Source organism: Bacillus rossius, chromosome 11, assembly GCF_032445375.1.
Source record: "Bacillus rossius redtenbacheri isolate Brsri chromosome 11, Brsri_v3, whole genome shotgun sequence".
Lineage (NCBI taxonomy): Eukaryota > Metazoa > Arthropoda > Insecta > Phasmatodea > Bacillidae > Bacillus > Bacillus rossius.
The window spans coordinates 52596669-52616719 of NC_086338.1; the positions used below are offsets into that span (position 1 = coordinate 52596669).

Sequence of the window (20051 nt, forward strand, 5' to 3'; positions counted from 1 at the left end):
TTAGGAATACGATTTGCTGTGTTTTCTAGCAAATAAATTATTAAAAAAGTACTGTAAGGGAAATGGGAACAATAAGCCGTGTGTGGGTTGTTAGTTTTTTAGTGCTGCTAAAAATTGGTACGTCTGTTTCTGGGGAGGACGAGGACGAACTCCCTGAGATTAATACGCAAGAAATACGTAGTGAAAGTGAAGACGGTGAAATTTTTAAGCCGACGAAAGAATGGCAAACGGTAAAAAAAGGTATGTTTATTATCATGTATCATATTATAGTTATATATACTTAAGACCTCAGATTTTTTTATATTGCATTGTTATTTTGAAGTAATTAATTTTTCAGTGACTAATAAAATACCCAAGAATCAATAGTTAATTATATTTGTTAAATTTTAAATTAACTTGTTTTATGGTATTGGTTACATTAAAACTATCCCACAAACACTTCTGCTGTACACACACACACACACACATGTGTGTGTGTTACTTATTTAAATTCTGCAGTATTGTTTTACCGAGCACATAAACAGCCACATACATGCTTAGTTTGTCAGTTTACCTGAATCCTGATTTGAGAAATAATCTGAACAAATAACAGTTTCTCCATCAGTTGTGTCAGTTCTCCAAAATATGAGAAGACTGTTTGAAACTTTTTTTTACCTCTTTATGATTAGGTAGTATGTTCAATTACTGTCACTTTTTCCATGAGTATATTGTAAGAGGTAGCCCACAGTTTGTGAAGTGCTCTGTACATGTCTATTACTGAAAGGAGGCTCTCCCATTTTGATGTGGCAATCTCAAAAATTTTCAATGCAACTGATGAAACTAAACAATCCCCTGAATGAACTGTCGATCAGGTTTCCGGAGGGAACTGTGCCCTAACTTCAGTTAATCATTCAGACATGACTTCACACATGGGAAACTGACAGATATACTGATCATGTATGGGGCCCTTGAGGTTCACCCATGTACCTGCTGGATTTATTGTTTATTTATTTAAAATAGTGAATAAAATGCTATGAGTAGAGCTGTTGGCCTATCTGTGTACACTTTGGTTAGCAGTCTCTCTAGATTGTTAAATGGGGAAAAAAAAACAAAAAAAACATGAATTTAAAAGTTCACTTTTGCGAGATAGGCTAATTAATATTATCAGCTGCATTCAGAACTACCTTGGAATTTTATTCCATAAAAAAAAAAAAGAGGCTGATGTAACTTACTCCACAATTACCTGATTCTGGATGTAGTTTTTTTTTGTAGCCGCAGTGTAACGGCGTGTGGTGTCGCCAGGTCAGGCCATACCTCCGGGACTGCACGTGAGAATGAACCTGGAGAAAGGGACGAGGGAGGCGAAGCTACTGGACAAGGAGGAGGCGACGTCCAGGGACACAGCGGTGATTGCCACGGAGGGCGGCGAGAAGACAGCCCCCCAGCTGCCCAGAGAGGTCCAGGAAGCAATTCTGAACATCAGTGACAGCGGCAACACTACCACAGACGATGTACGCCTGCCAGTCTGTATTAATTTATGTTACGTAATGTTTCGCAGTGTTTTTGTTGGTTTGGATCTGTTTTCCAAAGGTGAGTAGATGTAGAGAGAATAATACCACAGCTGTAGGCACCATGCGTGCTACTCTGGTGGCGAATATGGTAACTGCATGGCAGCAGGAATTGAGATCCTGCACATCTTCAGCCTTTAGGGAAAATTGTCAAAACGATTAGCAAAATGTCTGGTTATAACAAGTGGAAAGGTAACAAACTACTGTGTGACTTACAGAAATACGCAATCAGATGTTTTTTTATTCATTCCCAAAGCATAAAACTGAAAGGAACTAAAGGGAAATTGTAGATTAAAGCTGTATGCCTAAACTGCTTATAAAGCATGATAAAGTTAAAAAAGTATATATACACTATTAGGAAGTATGTTAGTTTACACACAAACTATGTGGAGATTATGTTACTGGCACAGAAATCACTTTTTTTCTTAAATCCATGCATAGTATCTTTGGCTGAGATAGTAAAGGGAGACGTGAAAGTAAACTGTAAATATTCTGAATATTTAGTAAGAGAATTTATACATTTCCATGCTGCAGCAAACATATGTATTAAAAAAGGTTAATAAAAATATATATAAAACATTCCAACAATCATTTACTTTCTTACATTTTGTCCGTGAACTTACGGATAAAGTTTCTCCATCACGATTCATTTGTTTGAAGAAAACAGTTTCTAACAGTGTAATGTGCTTTTATTTTAAGTATATAAAGTTTAAACTTACTACTTATAAATGGATTGTTGATGTATTATATTATATCCCTGAAGGTTAATAAATTTTTTCAGTCTAGGTGGATCACTTAAGTACCAATTCACGTCAAAAATATAGTGTTCATTTCATTGTAAGCAAAATGTCAAAAACATCAAAAAATCCAGAATGTGTGTCCAGTATATTTCCAAACAAATATTAAAATAAGAATGCCTCATCGCTTGCTTTCAAGAAATGTGAAAAAGTCGTAAATGGGTTGAAGACAGTAAATATGTAAGTATAATCAATTATAAAACTTCTGTGAATGGTTTTATTACGAAAAACTAACTTTTGATACAAGCAGATGTTAATAAAACCATTGGTTGCGATTTTGTTTTTTCTAAATACTTCAGTGGAAGAACGAAGTGACACATTCATTACAAACGATTTTACGATTTTAGATAATTGTTTTATAGAATGTGGCTGTCAAACATTTTCCAGGAAATAAAATAAGCATATCTAACAATGGGGTCAATGTTGTAACACCACTATGTCTTCAATGTATAAAATTAACAGCTGAAGTGAAAACCTAAAGCATTACCAATGTGTTAAATTCATGTCGAGAGGTGTATTCAACTAATTAAAATCTTTAATGTTTTACACCAACTATCAATTGTACTGCTTTCATAGGTTGACAATCTTGTTGTGTGTTCATTAGATAAAAAGAGAAAAGAAAGCTATACAAAAACAGATAAAACGTAGATGACACACACATTGCAATAAATGGCATTTGTTATGATTATTGTGTTTCTTTGATATCAACTGAAACAAAGGTAGGTAAATAGTTGGTAAAATATAAATGTTTCTATTTTATTAATAGAATTTTCAACAAATGTTAAGTCCTTTTATAATGATTTTATGATAGTTTAAAAAATTTCGTTACATTATAAAGTTGTGTCTGAAACATTTCGTGCTCTTTGGGTACATCTGGCAACAGAGCACGCTGAGACAAGGACGGTGCTAATGACAGACATTGTGCATTGGAAAGGGAGAGTACATCTCAGTTAAAAGTTGAAATGCTGACTGCAATCTAAGGACGAGATGCGCTATAGCCGGTGTGTGTGTGTGCCCTGGACCAGGGCCCCCACATGGCCGGTGCTACCGTTGCTATGGCAACGGGGCCCATGGGTCTAGGGGGCCTGCGAAGGAAAGAAAAAAAAAAAACTTAAAAAAAAAAAGTAGACAATTTTAAATAAATAATAGAAAACAATTAAACAGTGAGGCCTAAATTTAGTTACCAATGAAATATCATACCAGAGTAACATTACTCGGAATATGCTCTGCGTGGGTACAGAACGTGTCTGAATCTACAACTGTGAGTAACAAAACCACCACCAATTGACGCGACACCATGTCGACAGTGCAGAACACTTAACACTCGTTTATTTGCCGTTTTTCATAATCAATTTATGTTGACAATCGAAACATTGACTTAAAACTAGTTTTAATGTGTTTTAAAAATAATTGTGAAAAGGTTAAAAAATATATATAATTAAAACAATATACATAAAGGAAAAAAACGTTAGAAAAAAAGGGTAGGGGCATCATGACTTCTAGCAACGGGGCCCGCAGAATGATGTGGGGGGTCTGCCCGGGACCGCAGGACGTGGCGAGCGCGATGAGGCAGTTCCGCACGTACAAGGAGCTCAAGAAGGACCTCAAGGACCTGCGGCTCGAGCTGAAGACGGACATGGAGCTGATGGAGGGGCTGCTGTCCCGGTTCAAGGTGTCCCTGGACGACGGCGAGAGAGTCGCGATCCTGAGCGACCTGGAGTACCTCGTCCACCAGTTCGACAACGCCCGGGAGTTCTCCAGAGTCGGCGGGCAAGTACCGACTCCTGGCCGACAGGAAAATTATTTTTATGCACAATCCCGGTGACACATGTACAACTTTCGTAAATAATAAAAACCAAAATCCTTGATTTTTAACAATGAAATGGTTAGAATATATGGATGTAGTTATGCAAAAAGGAACCAACCCACATGAAACATATTCTGAGTATTTTGAAGTTAAAGTTAATTATAAATTGTAATTATCGTATTGATAACATAATGTGGGTGTAATTTTAATGGTCTAGTATAAATACTGATATAATAATAGCAACGACGGTACGATCAACCTTGTACTATTTTAATTTATTTTCAAATAAAATGTAACAAAATTGTAGGTAGGTTCCTTTTTGCATAACTACGTCCATATATCATACCATTTAAATCTTGGCTGTAATAATGAGGGTGTGGCAAAGTCTGGTGACCATGGAGACGATGATGCAGTACTCACACCACATTTCAAAGTTATTGCTTGAACTAAACTACGTTTTGTAGTAAATATTGGTTGTGCTCCACTTCGAGCGAAGCGACGGCTCCACAACTCGTGCTCTGCCGTTCGAAGCAGCTGAGCCGAGGAAGACGTAGTGTTGAGGATTCAGATAATGTGGTCTAGTAAACATACGTCCTGTCACATCTTGAGCGATGCCGACATTTTGCTATTCCACCCTGTTTAAAACCTGCGGGATATCGCTTATATTTTGCTCGTAGAATTGTGTTGCGCTATCCTTTATTTACGAATAACTCTTGAGATATTTTGTTCCAGTCGGGCCATTTTATGTCCTTTCTAATTGTATAACACTTTAGCGTGGTTCTTAACAGTGTTCATTCTTCTTTTTTTTTCCTTTAAAATTGATCAACACATTACAGCAGTTGTAAAATTAGCCTCACATTCTGCCCATCCATCTTGAAACAATGGCAGGGAACTGCCGCAATTGTTTCTTACAATAGGCTGTTCATATGATCTTGACCCTACTCAGGGTTCCCACGCTCCTTGGAAGTCCTTGAAAAGTGCTTGAAATGGTTTGAAGTAATCAAGAGCCCTTAAAAGTGCTTGAAAAAACATTTAGGTGGTTAAAAGTGCTTGATAAAATTTACACTGTTTGTAAGAGTTATAATTACGTTTTATTTATTTAGAACAAGTTAAAAGTGGGCCACAGCAATTTAATTTTACGATATTCATGGTATGTTCAAATAAATTCCACGTGGATTAATGCCCCGTTTTTTAGACGGCATACGATATCTTCTCTAAGGTGCTATTTTATCTGCAGTTGTGGTGTCATAGATGTTTTTTGTTCTGATAAAAAGTTTCGGTATAATGTTTCAACTCGGCCCGTTTGCAATGTTTCTGTTCCTCCGATAAGCTTTTTATCTTTTTGTTTGTAAGTAATACACAGAGAGGGGGGTGGGGGGGGGGGGAACAATTCTGTACGTGTTCGAAATATACGTACTAAAATTATTTCGTAATATTTAGGTCCTTGAAATTTTTGAAAAAGTCCTTGAATGTTCTTGAAAAGTGCATGAGTTTTTTTTTAGATAGAGGGCTGTGTTTAGTAAAGCTTTAATGGTGTATCTGAACACATTTGAATTCTAATTTTTTTTTGTACTTAATCATGTCAGCTTTTTTCAACAGTAAGTTGTATTAATTAGAATTTTATGAATGTTAAGTGTAGATGTAGACCTAATTTTTTCAAAGAATTTTTGGCATTATATGTAAATGTAATTTAATACTTTGTAGTTCTATTTATTAGTTTTTGTATTAAAAATGTGTCCGAGGCAATGCGGGGTGTTCCCCGGCAGGCTGCTGGAGGTGGTGTTCCCGTCGCTGAACGCTAGCTCGGCGGGCGTGCGGGCCGAGGCGGCCCTGGTGCTGGGCTCGGCCGCCCAGGGCAACCCCCGGGTGCAGGTGGCGGCGCTGGAGGCGGGGGGCGTGGGCGCCCTCTTGCGGCTGGTGGGCCTGGACCCGGACCCCGCGGTGCGGTCCCGCGCCCTGTACGCCCTGTCGTGCGTGCTGCGCCGCTTCCCGGCCGCGCAGGCGCGCCTGGTGGCGGGCGGCGGCCTGGCCACGCTCGCCGCCCTCTTCGGCAGCGAGCGCCAGGACCACCTCCGCTTGCAGGTCACACTGCCACTTTAACATCAACAATATTATATATAATTTGACACTATATATCATATATACATCATAGTGTCAGACCTAACAGATTTTGGTTTTGTTGTGTTTGCGCGCGCATGAAGCTACGGCGCATGCGCGTGTTTGTTTCCTGACCACGACGGTGGCGCTGCCATCGAGCCTGGTTCGAAGTGTTGTTGGTGAGCGATACTGCGCTCCGGTCAGTTTATGAGGCGTCGTTGGAGGCAACCACCCAGACCACCGCTGGAGATAGCAGCCACGCCAGTTTCGCCAAATACACTAGAGACTAATACCGGACAGCTCTACACTAACAACACAGGCGAGAGTGTGAAAAATAACCTAGCGGCAAGAGGTGTAATACAAACATATTTTATATATATATAGTGTCAAATTATATATAACATTATCTGGTGTCAAATTTAATTTTTAAAAAATTTAAGAACTGGAGGCTTATATCTCTCGTAAATCTGTACTATGATTTTAAAAAAAAATTTTTTTCCAATAGAAAAGAAAGTTATTTTTGTTGCCATAATGTTGGTATCTCATGTATTTAACAGATCCATTGTTCATACCGGGCGTACCGTTTGCCATCTATCTACATTTAAAAAAAAAAAATTTTTTGTATAACCATAGTAATTATTGTAAGTTTCAATATTTTTTTCAATTTTGCTAATTTTTAATTTTTCTAAGACCTTGAAGTCATTCTAACGAAAAAAATAATATTACGCTGAACGATTATTTCACAGTAGAAACTATTTATAGTAGTCATTAATAACAACTATAACAAGACTTTCTGTAACATTGAGTTAAACTCGGGAGTCGAAAAAAAAATTTATATTTTGAATAATTTAAAAAAGGTTTGAACCAAGATGGCGTTTTCTCAGTTACATCTCCGTAGAAATTAAAAATGGAATTTTATTAGATGTGCTCTTGATGAAACAGAAGAAAATGTATTTCCAAAACTTTCCCTTTAAATTATAGTCTTTCAGATTCATTTTTAAAAAAAAAAAAAATATTTTAATTATAGAGGTTGTCTAAAATTTTTGTACTCTATGGCATGTATACCTGGCAACAGAACACAGCCAAAACAAGGACAGTGCTAGTAGCAGAAAAAGTGTATTGGAAAGAGAGAGTAAGTGTTTATTTAAGTGAACACTGCAAACTAGTGATGGCCCGATTGCCAAAAACTAGGGATGGGATTTTCGAATCTTGGATTCGTCGAATATACCGAATCCTATGGATTCGAGGATTCGTAGGATCCGAGGTGGGATTCGAGGTGGGTTTTTAAGAGTTTTAGGTAGTAATTGAAAATTGTAGTGCTGGGCGAAGTTTGAAAATTTCGAACCGAACCGAACCCTTACGTTCGGTTCGGTTCGAAACCTCTTAAAATATATTCGAAAAACCGAAAGTTTGTTTAAAAAAAATTACGTTTTTCTAATTTTCTAACCCCCATTTGAGACCATTCACAAAACAGCTCAACAAAATTCCATTACTTGTAATATTCCTACTTTTATCGCATAGTCGTCGCCTCAACAGTTTCAAGAGCAAACAAAATAAAAAAAAATTATTAATAGTCGCATAACTCGCATAGCATTTTTTCATATAGGCGCGCTTTGTTTTTTGTTTGCTTTAGAGAATTTTGTATGCATTTGTCGTACTAGGTAATATAACCTATCGTACAAATGCCAAAGGTATTGTACATTATACCTTTAACTATAGTGCGTGTACGAGAAGTGTTGTAAAATCACCAAAGATTGCGTACCCCATACGTTAAACTAAAGCGCATGTACGAGAACTCTCGTATTTCGGCAATACTAACGTGATCAAGTTAACACAAGACAAATGCGATAGGAAATGATTACGTAAATTACGTATTTTAAATTACTGGGATGTATTTATTTTCTTTTGCCTTTTTGGTTATAACAGTCAGGTAATGAAAATATTAATTTAATCTTGTGTATTAAAAGTACTGGTCCAGTAAATTTTACAGTACGGTACTAAGTTGACTAGCGTAGTCGCGGCAGCCATCATTATTTCTCGTGTTTTCTTTTTTCCGACGCAAATTTCTATAACCACACTTTTTACGTTACGTTTACAATATTATTGTTCTTGAGGTGAATTGCGATGAGCATGCTAACGTCGTTTAAGTTTTCCAAATTGAGAAAAGATAATGACGACCCGGATGACCCAGAACCACCCCAAAAAACCATCTAAAGTTTCTTCTGACGAGCAGCATTCTTCCAAGAAAACAGCAACTGCAGTCAGCGGGTTTTGTAATGTAGATAGGTAACTTAATTCACATTCGCCTTTTTTTTATGTTTTATTAAAAAGTTTTACTTATTAAAAATGTTAGGTTATGTCTACCACAAAAATATGTAGATAGGTAACTTAATTCACATTCGCCTTTTTTTTGATGTCCTATTAAAAAGTTTTACTTATTAATAATGTTAGGTTATGTCTACCACAAAAATATGTTATGTGGCCTTATGCTGAATGTTCGTCATCTTTATATTTTTTTTAAATGAAGCATTTCTAACCTTCAATAATATAACATTGCAGAAAAAAAACGTAACTTTTTTTAAATGGTGTTCGTTATACAAACATATTTTATTGAAAACATAGGAAGGATTAATTTAACAGAGAATTAGACAGATGCACACTTACATGTGTGGTTTTTGAGGTTATTTGTCTCTATTTTATATCAGGTGTATACACTATGCACTTATTTTATAATTTTATAAATACACATGTGATTTTTTTTAATACATAGGCCTATGTAATTTTTTAAAATAAATGTGTGATTTTTTTAATAACATGTGGTGAAGTTTAGTGTGGGACTGGGATTCGAGATTCGATGACAAACACTGAGGATTCGAACAAGGATTCGGATTCGACCAAAATGTGGATTCGTCCCATCCCTACCAAAAACCCGATACCGATACCGATTCCGTTATTTCCAAATTTACAGATCCAATACCCGATATTCCGATAATAGTACCTCATTTCTAATACTGATTCTATAAAATTGTGGTTCTAGAGTATTGTTAGAGACAATAATGAAAAATGTTAAATATTAATAAAACATACTTATGTGAATGTATATTTTTTTTATTAATTTTAAAATATTGTAAATTCACATAAAATGAAAGCTAATAACGAAATTATCATAATGGCCTACAAATAAGCTCTCTAAATTCAAATTCACGAGTCACTGCATGTACTTAGTCCAGTGTCTCAACTGTAATCTACGAAAAATACCGTCTGAAAAACATCAAAACTTTTGTACCCTTTGTAAAATTTCATCACAGTAAACGACACGCTAGAAAGAAAGGTTTTCCATTAGCAAATTTTGTGACCATTGTTCAAGTGTATCACTCCATTTATTGGTGCGAAAACACGTTAAAAATACGTGAAAAGTAATTTCAATTAGGGCTGGGCGATTCCACAGATTTCATTTCGATTCGATTCCGATTCAAATTACTGTAAAAAATTGAAATTTCGATTTTGATTTGATTCTTTAATTCTAGAGCAAATGCATAAGGTAAACAAGTGTAAAAAAATTTCTAACAATGTAGGCAAACATTCTTAGAATCATTACTTCGTGAAGTCCACATGTCTGTGGTTAAAGCTATGGAATTTACTCCGCCGTCAATGTCTGTTGCCAGTTTTGTTTTTATTCTTTCAAGATGATGTTCATAAAGATCTGGAATTACACGCCTTGCAAATGTTCTACGGTCAGGCATGCTATATTTTGGTTCAACCAGTGACGTGAGGCCTCTAAAACCTGTATCTTGGACCATGCTGAATGGTTAAAGATCTGTTGCCAACATTTTGCCTATTGCACTGGTAATGGAAACTGCTCTGGGATGATCGTTTGGATATTTTTCTAACCTAGAAAATGCAGTTTGCTGGACAATTTTCTGTTTGGGTACAGATGATGATGGAAGTACCACAGATTTCATTTGAGATTGCAATTTTAAAAATTCGGAATATACGTCAGTGTGTTTTGCGAGATGTTTAGCCATGCTGGTTGTGCTCCCATGAACTTGTTTAAGTTTGTTGCCACATGTTTTGCATTTTGAATGCGTTTCTGACACTTTTTTGTAAAATTTCTAAACCGCACTTCGACCTTTAAATGCACCTTTCACGTTTTCACTCATTTCTACAATCAGCACAAAGATTGTTTTCACACTAGAAACTCAACACGGTATTGGACGTGAGGACGTGACAAAATAAAATAAACATGATGGATAATTTCTCATTTCCACAGTACTAACGCTCTTGCATTTTCCATTAATGTCGTCGGCATCTGTGATACTGCAGTGAAGGCATATATGTTAAGACTAGGGTTGTGCGAATGTTCGGTATACCGATACCGAAATCGAAATTTTGCTACTTTCATTTTCGATTTCGGTAAGAATTTCATCTGTCGAAGTTTGTTTTTAGCGAAATATTTCGAGCCAAACGAAAGTTCAATAGCTTACCGAAGTTCGTTTGTTCTAGTTGAAAAAGAAATCGTAATTTAATAAAAATGTACAGTATAATACCGATACAATAACGTTCCTTATTATAAAGTATATTTCACTTAACGAATTTTTTTTAAGTCCCCGCCAAAAATCGTATCTTCGCCATGCAAAACGGTTTCAGTTTAAAGTATAATTTTCACTATAACGTATAAATTCTACTAGTAGCGTGGCATTACTACACCAAAATTTACTTAAACTGGTAAATAAATTTCCAGCTAAATGATTAATGTAGTAGAACAAAGATACACAAATACCAACGCAACGTATTTTCTAACCTCTAAATTCTCAAAACAAAGTTAACAAACAGTTGCGCGCACAACCATAGATTATACCGTACGTAGTATGCGACGTGAGCAACACAACACCATTCGATACATCGAAAGACGGAGGTTTGAGAGAAGTATTAATTATTTAGACAAAAGTGTTACGCTACGCTAAAAATACTGTTTGATGTCTGTGCCGGGATTGTTTATTGTTATTGTTGAGTTTATTTTCAGGTTACGTTATTTAAACACCGCATTGTATTTGTGCTACAATATGAATGATCCTGGAGATAAAAAGAAACGAAAGCAATTCACGCTTAAGGAAAAAGTGAATATACTCAGAGAACTAGACACGGGGAAAAAAGCAAGTCGCAGTTGCGAATACATATGGCATTGCGGCTCTCCTGTAGCTATTTTTTTATATATTTTTTTCTCTTTGTAAAGATATGTATGCATGTTTCAGTGCTAAGTACAAAAACTTGAGGTACCTGTAAGTACTTAGCACTGAGATTCTACTGTAATGTCTTAATATGATTTGCTTGTTATTACTAATAATGTAATAACATATGCAAATCATATAAAGACATTAATTAGAAAAAAGATTTCCATTAAGATTAATTTACGTGGTGATGAAAAAAACTCACATTAATGAAAATACGGTAAAATCATAATTTGAACAAACATGGCAGATAAAGTAAACAAAATTCAACCGTGATTACAGTAGGCCTAGGTATCAAAACAAAATCATGCAATATTTGAAAAATTACCTGATTCATTTGCTTTCAAACAGTAGTGTAGGTACTATATTCGTAAAACATACATTCCAGAACTGTTAGTACAGTATTTAGTATTTACCGTATACACATAAACAAAGAACGTACCTACTTTTATTCGCGCACAGCCAAACAAAAACATTGTCGTCTGCTTTATTTAAATTTTACATACTCTGACTGGCATATAAAATCCTCATAATATACAGCCAATTAGACAAAAAGGTCAACAAGTCACTGCATGTAATGACCACTTGGCAGCAACCATTTGTTATGTTTTGTTTTGACCATGTCCATTGCCTAGTTTACAGCTTCCTGAGCTAGCCATGTGTGACAGTGGTGCAAGATGGCGGCCGTTCCGCAGTATTCACGTATTTTTTCATCAGTACCATGCACGTGATAAATATATTATCATAGACTGCGACATTACGACTGTAAAGGAAATAGTCTGTGCGCTGAAAAATCTGGATTGATTCTTGAAATTTACGAGTGACATGGGGCTATGTTGTGTGGTCTAGGGCGGATGTTGATTTTATTAAATAGTAATATTTATATATACATCAAAAGGTACCAAAATGATTTATGTAATAGAATTTATTACTGAAGAGCAAATTTTGGGGCACTTTTTTTCTTTGTTAATTAAAAAATTTCGCTTAACTTTCGTTAAGAATATATTTATCTCATAGAAAAATTCATTTTCGTTTCACTTTCGCGAAACTTGATAAATTTTCTTTCACTTTCATTTCGTGTGGATAAAGTCACTTTCGCACATCCCTAGTTAAGACAAAGAAAAAGAACACAACTACCACAAGTGTAGCTATCAAACTTCCTCACTTAAAAAAAACGTATAAAAGCGGAACCCAGAACCTAAACAAAGTGGTTATCACAGATGTAGTGCAACAACTGCACAGCTTCGATGGAAGAATCAGACTTTTTTATGTCCAAGCCGTGGTACTGAAGTTTGCCACCATTAGCGCTCAAGTTGCAGACAATTCGGCAGCCATTTTGTGGAAGTGTTGCGTGCACGTCGGTATCATATCTATGAAGCTAAGGTAGTGTTTATTTACCGCTTTCGGTGATTGAGGTTATATTCACAACCCAGAAATGAAACTTATTGGACAATTGGTTCGTGGACTTTCCAATTGCATAATTAATGTGTTTCTCGGCCGTTTGTAATAAAGATTTTTTTTTTTTTTTCCCCATTTTGAACAAAATGAGTGTTGTTATTTAGAGGATTGGAGGTAAATATTTGAATCATGAGTGCTTGGCAGAACCAAAGTTCGTAGATATGAAGAACGTCGCTAAATGGAATATTCGTTGAGGATTTACGTACATACAAAGTTTATGTGCAATTTAACGGAAATTGTGGAAATTGTCACCATGCAAATGACCTAGACAAAGTTCGAATTTTTCGAATCTTAATTTTAAAGAAGAAACGATTTTGATTATTTACGGAATCGAATCGAAATCGTAATTTTCGATTAATCGCCCAGCCCTAATTTCAATACAACTTTGAAACGTACTGCAGAGTTTATAAAACCACACATCTTTATTTATGTTGTTGGCAATATAGCCAACATAATTACCTTTGCTGCAACTTGCCCTACTTAAACACGTTTCATATTTTAGCTTTTGTAAAACTTACGTAACGTCTTTGTATAGAACAGCAGTTGGCGACCATGAAACGACACGGAAAGAAAATGCCTGTTATATCCTTTACTTACTCTATGGTTATATCAAGCAGCAACTTTATTCTTCCCAATGTTTACTTACGGCTACACCACATGTTAAATTAAATATCGTAATTATTTTTGTTTATGTTTTCAATTTATGTACACTTAGTGAACTTCGAAAATTCATCAAGCGAAAACATTTTGCGAATATCTGAAACGAATAAATATGCATTAATGACTGGGATTTGTGTACACATGGAAGAATTGACCCGTCGGGATGCATTGCAGTATCAGAAAGAAGAAATAGGCTTGAAATTGTTTCAGTGGAAAATATGCTTGGAATTACTAGGTAATATGGTGACGTGAAGAAAGATAAATTACGCCCGCGGAAAATAAGCTTGGAATTACAGTTAAGGTTATGTGAGAAGTATTATTGGCGAGAGCAAACATCGGTTATCAAAATATCGCAAGTATTTACCGATGCCCGATATTGAAAAATGTGCCGATATTACCGATCTCCGATATCGGATATCGAATATTGGGCCATCACTACTGCAAACTAAGAACAAAGACGCGCTAAGGCTTGTGTGAATGCTCAATAATTTAAATATGAAAATTTTTGACGTGATAACATCTTATAAATTCGATGAACGCTGGCTGCATGCACGAATAATTGTCACATTCCGTCCGAGCCGAGCGTGCAAGAACCGGCCAACCACCCGTGGGAGAAAATCTTCTATAATATCAAACAGGTTAAGGCGGGCTTTTTTTAACTAATTGTTCGTGGTTATATTTAAACAAATTATTTAAATTAAATTTTTCAAAAACTGTGAATAATATTTGAAAATTAAAAATTGTGCAAATTTTCATCAATGTTTTCTTATGACGTTATCACGTAAAATATCGTCCGTAACCCGACTTTAGGACACCCCCCCCCCCCCTCGCCCCCCCTTTTTTTTTTGTTTGAAATACTTGCACTCGGACGTCGAAACATTTTCATGAGGGGGGGGGGGGGGAAGATGTATCACACTTACCTCAGTCCTAGAGTGGAGGTCCAGGGGGCCCTCCCCCGGAAAAATTTGGAATTTTATTTGCAAAATTATGCTATTTAATGAGTTTCCGAACCAAAATATTAAATATACCATTCCAAGAATTTGATGACGTAGTATTATATTAAATACTACTACTGACAGCAGATGTGGTACAATTTAAATAAACTACCGTCTAGGAATTTGCAATCATTTTACAGTATATTGACAATCGTAAATTTGATTTTTTCTAACCAGTGTGATCACCAATGCAAACGTTTGTGACTACTGGTCGAGAAAAAATACTGCTAGGACCAAACATTTATTCTGGGGAAAGGAGGAGGAGGGGGGGTGCGAAATGCTACTCTCGCCCCCCCCCCCCCCCCCTCCATGCACAACAGCACGGGGGCGACTCGCCCCTGCTTGCGCTCGTAAAGGACCGAGCGGGGTGCTGCAGGTGAAGGTGGCGACGCTGCTGCGGGACCTGGTGGCTGAGCGGGAGGACGCGGAGAGGCAGGCGGCGGAGGGGCGGGACCCGGACCACGACGCCGCGGAGAGGGCGCGGCAGTACAGGGCCGCGGGGCTGGAGGAGAGGCTGGTGCAGACGGGCTGGTGCGAGCGCATCCCGCGCCTCCTGCAGGTGAGGCCCCGCACGCGCGGTCATTCCGCGCTCGGCGCGGCGAACGATGGCCAGACGTGTCGTGCCTGGTCCGTACCAGCACAATAAGTCGGAACACGTGTGACAACCGCAAATATGAAATAAAATATGTGAAGTATTAATACAAATATATATTGCTATCTATATCAATAATATTATAAAATCACCAATTAAGCATCATCCAATTCAAAAATCCGTAGTTGTCATCAAAGAACGTCCCTAGTAGGCTTCTGCGAACCTTTCTTTTTCATTGTTGGAAATTTAAACATAGGTATAGTGAATTTTTTTTTTTTTATCCCCACAGTTCACGGGAGTCATAGAAAATGTCATGAAATACACAGTAAAATGAAACAAGATAGAGTAGTTTAAAATGCAAGGGGGGGTAAACAAGTAGTGTAAAGTTTTTTTCTTAAACCACTAAAATTTAAAGTTTCAAAAAATGTTGTGTTGATCCAACTCAACATATACATGCATAAAAGTTAAGTATTTTTATTTAATTTTTTTTATAATCACAGATTGTCACAAAGAAAAAATTGTAAGTATTATGTCATAGAAAACAAATCCAAATTTCCCACCAACTATTATTAGCTACTTGGTGTAGTTAGGGTAACTGATAATGGGAAAAAAAATTATTTGATTGGAAATATTGAATCAAATAATAAATAACATATTCTAGGGCAAACGACTAGCCACTCCAGGCAGGTCTAACTATAAGCAGTTATCTGATGTAACGGGCACATAATGTCTGTGGTTTGGTTTTCTGGAACTAATATTTTCCTAAATAAACCATAACAGCACTGAAACTCACAAAACTTATTTACTCATCCTTTTGCTAACTGGCATTTTAAAAAAGTCCTTAAACAGATTTGCTAGGGATTTTTTTTTTGCAGCCAGCCTGCTATGGGTCTGTGATTTCTGGAAAATGGGCTGAAATTATAATTGCCAACATATGTACTCCTACATGAATATGGATCGCATCTATAATTTATAGCATAAAATCCATCATTTATACGGTAAGGGTAATACTCAAATAAGGGATACACCATGTATCTGTCTTCATAGAATTTTATGAATGCAAATTAGTCTTGGTTCACAACACAATCAGTTTATTGGAATGTAAGCAAAACAGCACTGCTTACCTGGTCTGGCCTTTTTTTGCTAGCAAGGAGGGTGAGGCAGTAGTTGCTAACCACTCCAAAGGTTCTCAGGCTTTAAAACTACAGCAGAATATTTTTTTAATTTTTTTTTACCTACCCTTCTGTCCTTTATATTTTATTTTCCAGTTCGTAGGCTGGAAGTTACTCTTTCTTGTCCGTTCAGTATATAAACATGCGTGCGTACGTATGTATGTTACAGTTGTTGGGAAACTATTGCATTGATAGCAAAATATAAAAGTCGAACTTCAAAACAATTCTTTTAGGCATGCGTTTCACACACCTAAGACTGGAAATTCCCCACAAATTGAAGACGGACTGCCGCGATATATGCTTGACTTGCAGATTGATGGCTGCATTGCTAGTCATGATAAAAGCCTGAGAAATAACCTGCCGAAACAAAAATGTATTGCTGGGTCACAGTACCATCGTAAAAACCTGTTACGGTACGACATGTTAAGTTTGCGTATGTTGCCAGTTCGCGGACGTTTACTGTGGCAGAAGAGGATGGGAGAACTATTAACATGGCTCGAGATACAGTTGCACACACACACTGACGAATAGTCTGTTTACCCTCCTCCTAACAAACTCTACCGTAGCAGACACGTCTGGGTACTGGCCAGCAGACTCAACACAACACGTAGTTGTTTAGATGCTTCAATAAATAGTATATACCGTATTTACCTGAATGCAAGACGATTATTTTTTCTCCCGGCAATGGTAAAAAATTTCACATTCGTCTTGCATTTGAAAATCTTGATTATTGATGGTAGTTTGTCCCACATTTTTAGGCTAACACAATGTGAAATTACTTTTATGGGTACAGGCAATAAATAACTATTAACATTATAATCATTTAATGAAAAATACAGTACAATTTCAAGCTAATTTGCATGCAAAAAGATTATAAAAAACATTTACAGTACTAGTCGCCATGCTTTGTTTATTTGCGCTCACGCCATAGATAAAGTATGCACGAAAGAAGACGTGAAACCTAGACTTGGGAGTTGGTAAACCAGGTCATTTCTCATGCTGAATTTTGTAGTACATGATATCTCCACTATGTTGCAAGCGCTGTAACAATTTTAGTAACCCAAAGTGTTGTATATGTTTTAACAATGTTATTCTATGTAAACAAAATTGTTTATTTTCGTTAATAAACAAATGCGGTAAATTGCGGGAACCTAAAATGGATAGTGTTGAAAGGTGAGGAACATCAAGTTCTTTTATAAAGAAAGGCTCTCGAACATATCACGATGCAAATTTTAAGCTCATTGTGGTAAAATATGCAGAAAAAACAACAGTGCTGCATCAAGACGTTTTGGCATATCTGAAGCAAACGTGCGATGGTGGCGGGGTTTGAAAGAGAAGTTGAGAAATGCCAACTCTACTCATAATGCTTTCAGTGGACCCAAAAAAGGTCGTTTCGGTGACATTGATTAAATGTAGTCAAATTTGTTCATGAGAAATGCAACGAGGGGGTTGCAATAACCACTGAAATCATCAAAATGAAGGCTTAACAAATAGCAAACAGTCTCAAAATACCCAGGACACATTTCAAGGCTAGTACAGTTTGGTGCGTGCGAATGATGCGCCATTCAGGATTAGCTTTACGACGTAGAACATCATTGGCACAGAGATTGCCCTCTGACTTTAATGAAAAATTGATTGAATCCCAGAGGTATGTGAATGTTGTAGTAAGGAAACAGCATTCCTATCTTCTTGGTCACATTGGCAACGCAGACCAAACACCAGTGTTCTTTGACATGCCCACAAATACAACTGTAGCAGACAAAGGTGCAAAATCAGTGTTGGTGAAGACAACAGGAAATGAAAAGAATAGAATTACTGTAATGCTAGCAGTGTTGGCAGATGGAAGAAAACTTCCTCTTAATGTAATTTTATGCCGCAAAACTCTGCCAAAAGAAAAGCTACCAAAGGGTCTCATCGTTAGATGCCAAGAAAAGGGATGGATGACGAATGAGTTAGTAATGGACTGGGTAAAGATTGTTTGGAATCATAGGCCAGGTGCTCTTTTGAGGCAACGTGGTATGTTAGTGCTAGATGCTAGTGCTAGGCCACCTTACTCCACAAGTGAAGACTCTACTTGAAGATGGGCGCACAGACCTCGTTATACCTGGAGGTATGACCTCTCAGCTACAGGTGCTGGACGTTGTAGTAAACAAACCATTCAAAGACTGTTTGCGCAGACTGTATACAGAGTGGATGATGTCTGATGATAAGCCGTTGACACCAGCTGGTAAACTGAAGAAACCCTCACTTTGTTTGCTGGGAGAGTGGATACTGACAGCATGGAACAACATATCATCCGATTCCATAGTAAAGGGTTTCCATAAGTGCTGCATATCCAACAATCTTGATGGATCTCAGGATGATATCTTATGGGAAAATCTTGAAGGAAGTGAAACTGATGCCAGTAGTGAAACAAATGAATCTGAAAGTGACTTGGACTAAGTCACTATGTTCAAGACTTTGTAATGTATGTAAATAATTTTATTAAGTGGATCTTTCAAAACATAAAACAATGTAAGTACAGAAAATTATCTCTTTCATGTTATGTAAAATGTTTTTTTTATAGCTTGTTATATACTATTTTCTGGTTTATAAAGGTTAAAAAGTTGACCTCGTCTTGCATTCGAGTCGTCTTGCAATCGGCTAAATACGGTACTTGTGTTGTTACATTTATCAAAAACAACAGAAGGCTGGTTACATATTAAACTACAAAGTGTAGTTTTTTTGAAACTTTGGCACGGACTCGTGAGCGGATTGCGCCTCTGGCAGGTGCAGAGCGGCAGCAGGGGCCGCACGGAGCGCCGGGACGACCTGAGTGCGGCCGTGGCGGGCTGGGAGCACGACGTGGTGGAGAAGGTGGCGAGCGCGGTGCACGCCCTGTCGGGGCCGTGCCGGCGCCAGTTCCGCGACGACCCGGCGCTGCGCGGGGCGCTGGCCGAGCTGCGGGGCCGCTACGACCAGCTGGCTGCGCTGGAGCGGGCGGAGGGACGCCCCGGGGACCAGCCCTACTTCGCCGGGCTCGCCGCGCTCCTGGCCGACGTCCGGGCCGGGCTCCAGGCTCCCGACGCCAGGGACGAACTGTGATGCTCATACTTGTCGCCTTCTGTTACCGTGTGTTAATAAAACAATGGTGTTTACCTATCCTGGCTTCATTTTAACGGTAGCCTACAACTCACGTAGTTTTGGTTCCCTACCACGTTCGTGCACTTTCGGATTTCTCTCAAAAATTGAAATTAAAAAAATTGAAGGGTCAGGTTAGGCACAACATGCTTGTTTTCATTGGGAACTTCTGATTTAGCGGCTGAAGCGTTAATACCAAAACGCAAAACTTCGGAAATCTTCGGAAATTCTTGTAGGGAACCGAAACTACGTGAGTTGTAGGCTTCCCTCATTTCAATTGGCTCAGATTAAATCTTTTTTTTTTTTGTCTAGTGTGATGATGTTTTCATTTAGGAGATGCTGGATTCCTTGTCATTAGTTTATTATCTTTTCAAACGTACTTGCAACTTACGTAGCTTTTGAAAATAACTTTTAATTTAAATGCTTCTAATATTATTCCCCTGGAGGTATCAGTGTCATATTAGGAATTCAATACCTTTTTCCCCCCCCCTTCCCTTTGATCACGCTAAAAAGGTGTACTTGTATATTATATAAATGTGCTGTAAAAAAAGAGAGGGGGGATTTTTGGATGCCTAAAG

General features: G+C 37.4%; 1 protein-coding gene across 3 annotated transcripts; it reads left to right on the forward strand.

Moving 5' to 3' along the window:
- Positions 1-27: 27 nt before the first annotated feature.
- LOC134536982 (nucleotide exchange factor SIL1) lies at positions 28-19490 on the forward strand. 3 transcript variants are annotated; one of them, XM_063377108.1, is made up of 6 exons: positions 28-240; positions 1282-1490; positions 3894-4114; positions 5918-6233; positions 14966-15148; positions 19123-19490. In XM_063377108.1, exons 1-6 carry the CDS (start codon positions 63-65, stop codon positions 19435-19437), a joined length of 1422 nt encoding a protein of 473 aa, XP_063233178.1. In that variant the 5' UTR covers positions 28-62; the 3' UTR covers positions 19438-19490. The 3 variants fall into 3 exon arrangements, with proteins under 3 accessions (XP_063233178.1, XP_063233179.1, XP_063233180.1); XM_063377109.1 differs by having other exon boundaries at positions 19129-19490; XM_063377110.1 differs by having other exon boundaries at positions 5954-6233.
- Positions 19491-20051: the final 561 nt, after the last annotated feature.